Raw genomic sequence first — 10,883 nt, 5'->3', positions numbered from 1 at the left:
TGCCACAACTTTGGAAGTATGCTTGGGGTCATTGTCCATTTGGAAGACCCATTTGCGACTAAGCTTTAACTTCCTGACTGATGTCTTGAGATGTTGCTTCAATATATCCACATAATTTTCCTTCCTCATGATGCCATCTATTTTGTGAAGTGCACCAGTCCCTCCTGCAACAAAGCACCCCCACAGCATGATGCTGCCACGCCCGTGCTTCACGGTTGGGATGGTGTTCTTCGGCTTGCAAGTGACCCCCTTTTTCCTCCAAACATAACGATGATCATTATGGCCAAACTGTTCTAATTTTGTTTCATCAGACCAGAGGTCATTTCTCCAAAAGGTACAATCTTTGTCCCCATGTGCAGTTGCAAACCGTAGTCTGGCTTATTTATGGCGGTTTTGGAGCAGTGGCTTCTTCCTTGCTGAGTGGCCTTTCAGGTTATGTCGATATAGGACTCGTTTTACTGTGGATATAGATACTTTTGTACCTGTTTCCTCCAGCATCTTCACAAGGTCCTTTGCTGTTGTTCTGGGATTGATTTGCACTTTTCGCACCAAAGTACGTTCATCTCTAGGAGACAGAACGCGTCACCTTCTTGAACGGTATGACAGCTGCATGGTCCCACGGTGTTTATACTTGTGTACTATTGTTTGTACAGATGAACGTGGTACCTTCAGGCATTTGGAAATTGCTCCCAAGGATGAACCAGACTTGTGGAGGACTACAATTTTTTTCTGAGGTCTTGGCTGATTTCTTTTGATTTTCCCATGATGTCAAGCAAAGGGGCACTGAGTTTGAAGGTAGGCCTTGAAATACATCCACAGGTACACCTCCAATTGACTCAAATTATGTAAATTAGCCTATCAGAAGCTTCTAAAGCCATGACATCATTTTCTGGAATTTTCCAAGATGTTTAAAGGCACAGTCAACTTAGTGTATGTAAACTTCTGACCCACTGGAATTGTGATACAGTGAATTATAAGTGAAATAATCTGTCTGTAAACAATTGTTGGAAAAATTACTTGTGTCATGCACAAAGTAGATGTCCTAACCGACTTGCCAAAACAATAGTTTGTTAACAAGAAATTTGTGGAGTGGTTGAAAAACTAGTTTTAATGACTCCAACCTAAGTGTATGTAAACTTCCGACTTCAACTGTATGTCTCTGTATGTCTCCTATCTGTATGTTCTATTAATATCCCTGACAGAGGGTAGCTAGTAACCTATTCTTAGATCAGGTCCTAGGTCCTGCTGTCTTGCCAACTTGCACGACGTCGACAATGATAATAGAGGACTTGGAAAGACAGCATAAACAGATCTGGGACCAGGCTCATCAGGTTAATGTGTTAGACAAAATTGCTTTGGTAAAGGCTTAGTCCCAACCTGCTGTAGGCTAATTTGAACAATACTTTTAATGTTCTCTAATGTATTTGTATACATTTGTTTTAGTTGCCCAGTAATTATTTTGCATCCGAAGCCCTTTGAGGACCTCTATTCTATCTATCATCACCTGTCCTGTGCCCCCCAGGTTCAGCCAGGTGCCACTGGTGTAACCGTACTGTACCAGAGACTCACCTGGTGGGGGACTTTGCCTTCTCAGCTGTGTTCTTTGTGAGCGTCACCATCATGGCCTTCATGTACTGTATGGTGACTGTACTGTATGGTGACGGTACTATATGGTGACGGTACTGTATGGTGACTGTACTGTATGGTGACGGTACTGTATGGTGACTGTACTGTATGGTGACTGTACTATATGGTGACGGTACTGTATGGTGACTGTACTGTATGGTGACGGTACTGTATGGTGACTGTACTGTATGGTGACGGTACTGTATGGTGACTGTACTGTATGGTGACTGTACTATATGGTGACTGTACTATATGGTGACGGTACTGTATGGGGACTGTACTGTATGGTGACTGTACTGTATGGTGACTGTACTATATGGTGACGGTACTGTATGGTGACTGTACTGTATGGTGACTGTACTGTATGGTGACGGTACTATATGGTGACTGTACTGTATGGTGACTGTACTGCATGGTGACTGTACTATATGGTGACTGTACTGTATGGTGACTGTACTGTATGGTGACTGTACTGTATGGTGACTGTACTGTATGGTGACTGTACTGTATGGTGACTGCCAGTGGTGTAAAGTAATTAAGTAAAATATACTTGAAAGTACTACTTAAGTCGTTTTTTGGGGGTATCTGTACTTTACTATTTTTGACTATTATTAATGACAATTATGTACATTTTCACTGACATTCAAAAGTTCTCGTTACATTTTGAATGCTTAGCAGGACAGGAAAATGGTCTAATTTACACACTTATCAAGGGAATATCCCTGCTCATCTCTACTGCCTCTGATCAAGCGGACTCACTAAACAAATGCTGTGTTTGTAAATTATGTCTGTAAGGTTCTGTATTTATTTTCTTAGTCAACCTTGTGTTCTTGAACGTAGTCCTGTTTCTTTGTGTTCTTGAACGTAGTCCTGTTTCTTTGTGTTCTTGAACGTAGCCCTGTCTTTCATTTTTGTTCATTGATTTCACCTGTGTTAGTTACTCACCTGGTCTCATCAGCTCCTTATTTAGTTCAGTTCTTTCTGTTTGTGCCTTGTGAGGTATTGTTCGTTTTGACTCCACTAAGCCTTTTCCTAGCTCGTTTGTGAGAACCAGTTTTAGCCTTCAGTCCTAGTTTTGTTTCACCTGCCTGTTTGCCTGCCTGTGTATGACCATTGCCTGCCTGTGACCACGATTCCTGCCATCTGCTAAGGTGAAATAAACACCTGCCGCGCTCTGCACGTGAATCTACACCTTTTTCTCCCTGAGTATTCAGTACAGAATACCTCACCAAAAACTGAATGGATTCAGCGGAGCTACAGTGGCGCCAAACCCGGTAAGAGGAGCGTATGGAGGTAATCGGCCATCTTCTCCGCCAGCCTATCCCTACTCCTCCGATGCCAGGTGGCGTGACCCATAGCCCTCCTTCATTCATATCCATGCCTGGAAAATATGACGGTTCACCTGGTAAACCAGGGATTTCTGATGCAATGCAGCAAATACATTGAGCACAACCCCATTCACTTCGCCACCGACAAGAGCAGGGTGGATTTTGTTGTGTTTCTACTCACAGGCAAAGCCCTGGATTGGGCCACCACCATATGGACTGCCAACAGCGCAGAACTCGGATCCGAGACCCATTTCCACACCCTCTTCAAAGAGGTATTCGATCACTCTCCTTCCTGTCGTCCTATAGGGTACCTCCTCATAGACCTTCAACAAGGACGCAATTCAGCTGCCGAGTATGCCCTTCGAGTTCCGCACCATGGCGGCAGGGAGTGGATGGAGTGAGGCTGCTTTACTTACTGTCTACCGAAGAGGGCTCAACAGGGAACTTCAGGCGGCCTGTAGAGGTGACCTTCAGGATTTAAATCAATACATTCGTATGTCCATCTCCATCGACCACCTCATCGCCGACCACCTCATCGCCGACCACCGAAGAACTCTGCCACCCAGGAACCCGAAACCTTCTCTTTCCATGATTCCGTCATCCTGTCCGAGTCTTCCAGAGCCCATACAGTTGGGCCATGCTCCTCTCCCGTGTATCGAACGTCGAAGGCGGATCCAAGAAGGGCTCTGCCTATACTGTGGAGGGAAAGATCATCTACTCAGCCATTGCCCTGATCGCCCCCCCCCCCCGCCCCCCCCCCAATTGCTTTGACGAAACCTGTGATGTCATTGGTGTATTCTTGTGAATATTTTAAGATGAGGAAGTGATACTGTACCCAATTCCTTTTTAGGCTATAATAGAGCCCCATCAAGCTGGTCGCAGTAGTAAGGAGACAGGCTGTGTACATTCCTGTGTGAAGCTGTGTGTTGACTTTAATCAAATCCCTTCTCTCAAACACATAAAATTGTATAAATGTTCAATTTCAACACCCTATGAATCAAAATTACATTAAACCACATTAACATTTTTGCTTTGTCACAGGCTCTGTCCTCTAGCTTGGTTCCAGATTTGTTTGTGCTGTCTTGCCAACTCATATGGTTATTCACTGACAGCACAAACTATTATGGGGCCGGGCTATCTCCCCTCTACCACACACAGCAACCCAGTACTCTGTGTAGTCACAGGGTGGTGGTTAACCTGCTTCCTCTCTCCACAGCCAGGGGCCGTGTTCGAGAGCATCAAAACCGTGATGCATCATGGGTAAATTGTGACTGACTGACCTGATTTACAAATAATATTGAGTAGATATTTATGATACAAGGTGATTTGATTTGTAGATCAGTCAGTCTCGACTCAACTTCGAAGTCGGCTGCAACGTGGAAGGTCTTGTTTGCTTGTCTACTCCCTGTGACTTAAATGATCACAGATGCTTCTCTTCCCGGTATTATCTGAAGAACAACTGTGCCATTCATATGACTGCTGAGAACTTCCCTGCGTGAAAAGGGCCTGACCAATGGTGAAGGCAGTATACTGTAAGGGTCTGACTGTACTGCCCAACTGTTAGTTGATGTCCTATGGAGGACCGGTCTTTTAACATTGTAAAAGTAGATTATAGTCTATAGCAACTTTCTTTGCAATTATATGAAAATTTTAATTTTTTTCAGGCAGCATGATTCTTTTCTGTGTGATTATACTTTTTTCTGAGCTTTTCAAAACATACCAAAAGACGACACAGTTGGCAGGATTAGTGACAGTTGGTTACACTTGAGTTTGATGAATGACGGAAACGGTCTGTGCCTCAACGGTTGAGTAACATAGTAACACTAAACACCAGAGCAGTTTGATCTAGATAAGCTTTGACAGGTTATATTTATTTGTCTGTTATCTTGACTTACAAAGCTGTTACTAAGTCACACTATGGCCCGACTCGGCTTGAACTGATGTACAATACAAACATTGCCTGCACAAACGTTTACACAACTGTTGTCAAGGCAAAACATTTTCCCAAAACCAAAATCCTATGCTTGACTGTAATAATGATTTGGAAGATTTCTAAGCACACAAGTCATGTATTATATGTCAGTGAGGAATCAGACTTCAGACATATTGGGCCTTCCCCTAGTTGTCATGGGTACCGTATCTAACTTTACCCCTCCTTCTGAAAGAGCAGACCTTGCAGACGGTCCAGACGTTTGTCTGCTCTGACTGGACCAGGGAGATCCTCTCTCCTCTGTGGCCCTGCCCACTCCCTCACTCCTCATCTGTGATTGGCCAGTGCCAGTCCTCCCCCTCCCAATCCTAGCCTGTGATTGGGCAGAATGACCATGCTGACCATCAGGAATGACCATGCTGCTGCTCTCTAGCTGTATCATAGGGAGAGACTCGGACACAGTGGTAACGTTCTTCCAGCGTCTGGCTCCAGACTGACTGTTGTACTCGTACACCCTCCCCGTGACTGAAAATTGACCAAAAAATGCAAAAGGTCAGAATTAGGTTTTAGATAATCTCAGAACAGATAACAGGAAATTAGATACATTTACCAGGATCAACTTCCTCTCCATCAAATACAGTGTTGATCTTGGTCACTTCCTGGAATAGAGAGAGCGGTCAGCAACATTTGAATAGATGTTCTAGAACACAGTGGCACTTTAACACATATTGTAGGTAGACTCTTACCATTAATATTTCCCTCTTTGGAGGTGTTGGTTCTGGGATCCTATGTGACAGAAAAAAAGAAAGGATATCATTAGTAATGCATGAAATATACATTTCTGTCATCAACAATGTCTTGATTCTCCCACAGCCGTGTAATGATTCCCTCACGGCTCAGCTCAGCAGGCAAAAACTGGTTGAAAGGACATCAAACTGATTTGTAATGACATCGTAAGCTGGTTGTAACAACATCGTTTCAACCAACCTTTGCCTACTGGGAGATGTAGTATCGCAGGTAAATACTCACAGTACTTCCTTCTCTTCCCGGGGCCTGGGTTCGCAGCAAGAGCAGTCGCAGTGTTTCAGAGCCGTGTACAGCCACCCACAGAGGTGATACAGCAGGTAGGCCAGTAAACCAAGCAGTAGCATGGCCCCCAGAGCAATGACGAACCATATATACCAGTCATCCACGCTGTACGTGTTCTCAGTGATGGTGATGTATGTTACACGAGGCTGCAAGGGAAGGGTTAACTGTGATTGTGCTAGTCTATGGTGTGAGGAAATTCACATCCAAGATGGGTTGTTCAGAGTCGATGTAGAAAAGTGTCAAATGGTTGTTATGGTAACAACTACTAATGTCCTTATTCGAATCAAATTGTATTTGTCACATGCGCCGAATACAACAGGTGTAGACCTTACCGTGAAATGCTTACTTACAAGCCCTTAACCAACAATGCAGTTTAAAAAAAAAATAGATTTACGAAAATGTTTACTAAATAAAATAAAGTAAAATAAAATACAAATAAAGTAACACAATAAAATAACAATAATGTGGCTATATACAGGGGGTACCGGCACTGAGTCAATGTGCGGGGGTACAGGTTAGTCGAGGTAATTTGTACATGTAGTTTTTTTAATTTAATTTTTTTAACACACAAAATAGCACAATTGGTTAGGAGCCCATATAGTGGCAGGAGTGTAACCGTAATCACTGCTTTAAGAAGGCAACGCCCCCGGGGGAGTGGTTATCTGCCTTCTTTACGCTAGGTTCATTACAGTATAGAGATAAAGGCATGCTCACTATAGTTGTAGTGATGACGGTGGTGAGGTCCGGATCCACTACTCGGATGTTGATGATGACTGTGCCAGTCTGGGTCAGACCTCTTGGCTCAGACCTTCCAGACCTCAGGTTCCCATCAGAAACCAGCACAGTCAGGCTGTATCAAACCAACCGACCAATCAACCATATAAAGTTAGAGGTTAAGAATACATGTAACCATAAAGGCCAGATAGGTTCTCAGTTCAGAGGGCATTGTACAGTATGTTTGTCAGACTGAGAGTTGTACAGACTGACATGGCACCAATAGTAGATAGAATATCTGACCTGTAGTGCCAGACCTGGTCCAGGCCACTCTCATAGTCAAAGGGCACCTTCAGGAAGAGTCTGGTGACGTTGGTGCCAGAGGAAGGTGAGAACACAAAATGGTTGTTCAGGTTGCTGGCCCCTATAGGGAAACATTTAGGAAATATCAAGCTTATGGTATCTTATACAGTCATAAAAGTTAAGTACGTCATGGTAACTCTGTCACATAGACCAGTCTTCTTGGATCATATCTAGAGTACAGGTTTCTCAGTTGGCTCAGGGCCGGTATTCATAAAGCATCAGAGTAGGAGTGCTAATGTGGAAACCAAGGAACTTGAAGCTCTCAACCTGTTCCAATACAGCCCCGTCGATGAGAATGGGGGCGTGCTCAGTCCTCTTTTTTTTCCCTGTAGTCCACAATCATCTCCTTTGTCTTGATCACGTTGAGGGAGAGGTTGTTATCCTGGCACCACACGGCAGGTCTCTGACCTCCTCCCTATAGGCTGTCTCATCGTTGTCGGTGATCAGGCGTACCACTGTTGTGATCAGGCCTACCACTGTTGTGTCGTCGGCAAACTTAATGATGGTGTTGGAGTCGTGCCTGGCCATGCAGTCATGGGTGAACAGGGAGTACAGGAGGGGACTGAGCACGCACCCCTGAGGTGCCCCCGTGTTGAGGATCAGCTTGGCAGATGTGTTGTTACCTACCCTTACCACCTGGGGGCGGCCCGTCAGGAAGTCCAGGATCCAGTTGCAGAGGGAGGTGTTTAGTCCCAGGGTCCTTATCTTAGTGATGAGCTTTGAGGGCACTATGGTGTTGAACACTGAGCTGTAATCAATGAATAGCATTCTCACGTAGGTGTTCCTTTTGTCCAGGTGGGAAAGGGAAGTGCAATAGAGATTGCATCATCTGTGGATCTGTTGGGGTGGTATGCACATTGGAGTGGGTCTAGGGTTTCTGGGATGATGGTGTTGATGTGAGCCATGAAGACTCGAGGCTGTAATCGCTGCCAAAGGTGCTTCAACAAAGTACTGAGTAAAGGGCCTGAATACTTATGTAAATGTGATATTTCAGTTTTTTATTTTTAATACATTTGCAAACATTTCTAAAAACCTGTTTTTGCTTTGTCATTATGGGGTATTGTGTGTAGATGAGGGAAAAAAACAATGTAATCAATTTTAGAATAAGGCTGTAACATAACAAAATGTGGAAAGAGTCAAGGGGTCTGAATACTTTCCAAATGCACGATAAGTCATTTAGCAGGCGCTCTTATGCAGCACGACTTACGGTAGTGAGTGCATACAATTTCATACCGGTCCCCTGTGGGAATCGAACCCATAACCCTGGCGTTGTACGCGCCATGCTCTACCAACTGAGCCACAACAGACCAATTCATCTAAGATCAGTTTTGCCTTTTGTATCATATAACATTATATAGACAGGGGGACCCTGATCCTAGATCAGCAGTCACACTGAAAGGCTTTCTGAGTACGGGCCATGAGGCCAGCAGTACCTGAGATGGAGTAGATAAAGGAGGCTGGAGGGGAGTCCCTGTCTGAGCAGGTCATCATGAAGCCCCGGATGTTGGAGCCTGTCCTAAGGTCCTTGGGGACTATTATATCTGTCCGGTTGGGGCCACACAGTGGAGGCTCATCATTGGCCTCTGTGATGTTGATAGTGACCTAAAGAAAATGCACACATCACCAATACATCCATACATATAGCTTATTATTTGTTTTTAATTACGAGGGCAACCTGGAGGCCGAAGAAAAAAACCGGTTGGAAAAAACAGGCACTGGACTGTGTTTACATCATTAGGAATAATGTCTTGTTATGTCAGTATAAAGGTCACCAGGCCGTGATACCGTGGTGGCGGTGATGAGCGGGCTGATGGGGTCCCCGTCCTCAGCTCTGATGACCAGGCTGTAGGTCTGGGTGGTCTCGTAGTCTGGGCGGGTCAGTAGGGTGAGGGTACCCAGCTTGGGGTCCAGGGAGAAGATGTTAGACAGACCACCAGTTCCTCCACCAGAGATCAGGGAGTAACGGACGGCCGTGGCAGGGAGGTCTCTGTCTGTAGCTTTCACTGATCCTATCACCGTCCCACCTGGACGGAGAGACACAAACATATCAATGAGCTCGCTGTGGTGTACACCTGCAGCAAATGTAGCAATCATTCATCAGTATCATCACTTTGGCCGCACCTGGTCCCAGATCGGGTTGTGCCAGCTCTGGGAACAGACAATGTTGTCGCTGTAGTCGTTATAGATGTAGTGTTGTTGTTATTGTTGTAGTGTAGTTATAGTCGTAGTGTAGTTGTCATCGTTTCTAGTGTAGTTGTTGTAGTGTAATGTAGTTGTTAGTTTCTAGTGTAGTTGTCGTCGTTTCTAGTGTAGTTGTTGTAGTGTAGTGTAGTTGTTATAGTTTCTAGTGTAGGTGTTATAGTTTCTAGTGTAGTTGTTATAGTTTCTAGTGTAGTTGTTATAGTTTCTAGTGTAGTTGTTGTAGTTATAGTTTCTAGTGTAGTTGTTGTAGTTATAGTTTCTAGTGTAGTTGTTGTAGTTTCTAGTGTAGTTGTTGTAGTTTCTAGTGTAGTTGTTGTAGTTTCTAGTGTAGTTGTTGTAGTTTCTAGTGTAGTTGTTGTAGTTTCTAGTGTAGTTGTTATAGTTTCTAGTGTAGTTGTTGTAGTGTAGTTGTGATAGTTGTAGTAACTTACGTCCAAGAAGCTCCGAGATTCTGTAGAAATACGATGGAGGGCTAAACACAGGGGGAAACTCATTCACAGGCGTCACGGTCACATAGATGTATGCACTACCTGCAAAGTACCATGGGAATCAGAGTTCAAAATGAGTGTGAATGGAATAAAAATCACAGTACTGTACTTTGTGATATACACTTGTGTTCAGTCTAGGCAGTCAGTCACCTAATAAAAAAAGAAACAAGCAAACCAACAAATAAACAGTCACATACCTTTTAGGTTGTTGTCATTCTGATCCTCAGCCACAGCCAACAGGCTGTATTCACCACCAACAAGCAGGTTACTGGGATCTTCAAAGTCTAGGTTTCCTTTGAGCTGTACGTCAAAAGAATTGTAAACAACTTTAGTTGTATACGTTTGTGACTTTGCATGAATGGGATCATTCAGTCATTTTATACTTTCATGTCACTGGTCAGGAAAAACTCCTGGCCCTTTTAAGTATTAATATTCTGCTTACTACGATCTGATTGGATCCCGGAGGTTCCAGAGCAAAGCGGTTGGTGCAGCCCAGACAGGACAGGCCAGTGAACAGGAACTCTCTGAAGGCTGTCTCCACGTCATTATCTGTACATGTTACCGTGGTGATCAGGGTCCCAGGTTTTTCCATCTCAGATACTGCCACCCTGGATCCAGTCAGAGAAAACAAGAAGGAAACAATGTAACGGATTCAAGGGCTGCTGCCTTCAGCTCTTCTGACACTCTCCTTTCCTACCTAACTGTCTCTCTCAAACTATGTTGGATAAAATACTGAAAAGAACACCTTTAAAAGATAAAGAACAATATAAAAAGATAACCTCGGTGCGTCTGGGGAGCAGATGGGAGGGTTGTCATTGATGTCAGTGACGGTGATGGTCAGAGTGATGGTGTTGGAGACAGGACGACCAGAGGGGCTGTAGGTGGCTGTCACGGTGACCGTTATGATGGGGTCCTCCCTGAGAGGAGCTGAGTCACAGTCCATCCTGTTGGCTATGGTCACCAGGCCAGTGTCTGAGACATGGGAGAGACCAAAACACAGGGCCGCGCACACACACACACACACACACACACACACACACACACACACACACACACACACACACACACAGTGAAAATGAACAAATGTTGTTTCATGCTAATAGTTTTTTTTATTTCAGTCAGGTTTTGAAGCTGTACACATAC

The 10,883-nt window shown here is 44.3% G+C and overlaps 1 protein-coding gene across 1 annotated transcript in view; it reads right to left on the bottom strand.

Annotated features, from left to right (window-relative positions):
- Positions 1-4,859: 4,859 nt before the first annotated feature.
- Positions 4,860-10,883, bottom strand: part of LOC311116095 (cadherin-related family member 3-like) — a gene marked incomplete at both ends in the record, with an annotated part of 10,624 nt that continues 4,600 nt past the window's right edge. The window contains 12 exons of the mRNA XM_084191224.1: positions 4,860-4,891; positions 5,287-5,409; positions 5,495-5,543; positions 5,919-6,119; positions 6,688-6,823; positions 6,991-7,111; positions 8,484-8,652; positions 8,836-9,074; positions 9,684-9,782; positions 9,938-10,040; positions 10,183-10,348; positions 10,520-10,712. Coding sequence (XP_084047350.1) covers positions 4,860-4,891; positions 5,287-5,409; positions 5,495-5,543; positions 5,919-6,119; positions 6,688-6,823; positions 6,991-7,111; positions 8,484-8,652; positions 8,836-9,074; positions 9,684-9,782; positions 9,938-10,040; positions 10,183-10,348; positions 10,520-10,712 — 1,631 coding nt within the window. The remainder of the gene's footprint in view (positions 4,892-5,286; positions 5,410-5,494; positions 5,544-5,918; positions 6,120-6,687; positions 6,824-6,990; positions 7,112-8,483; positions 8,653-8,835; positions 9,075-9,683; positions 9,783-9,937; positions 10,041-10,182; positions 10,349-10,519; positions 10,713-10,883) is intronic.

This window comes from Coregonus lavaretus, assembly GCF_964263955.1.
Source record: "Coregonus lavaretus genome assembly, contig: HAP1_SCAFFOLD_1144, whole genome shotgun sequence".
NCBI classification, from domain to species: Eukaryota; Metazoa; Chordata; class Actinopteri; order Salmoniformes; family Salmonidae; genus Coregonus; species Coregonus lavaretus.
The sequence above is the reverse complement of the archived record's forward strand: the minus strand, read 5'-3'. Positions and strand labels throughout refer to the sequence as shown.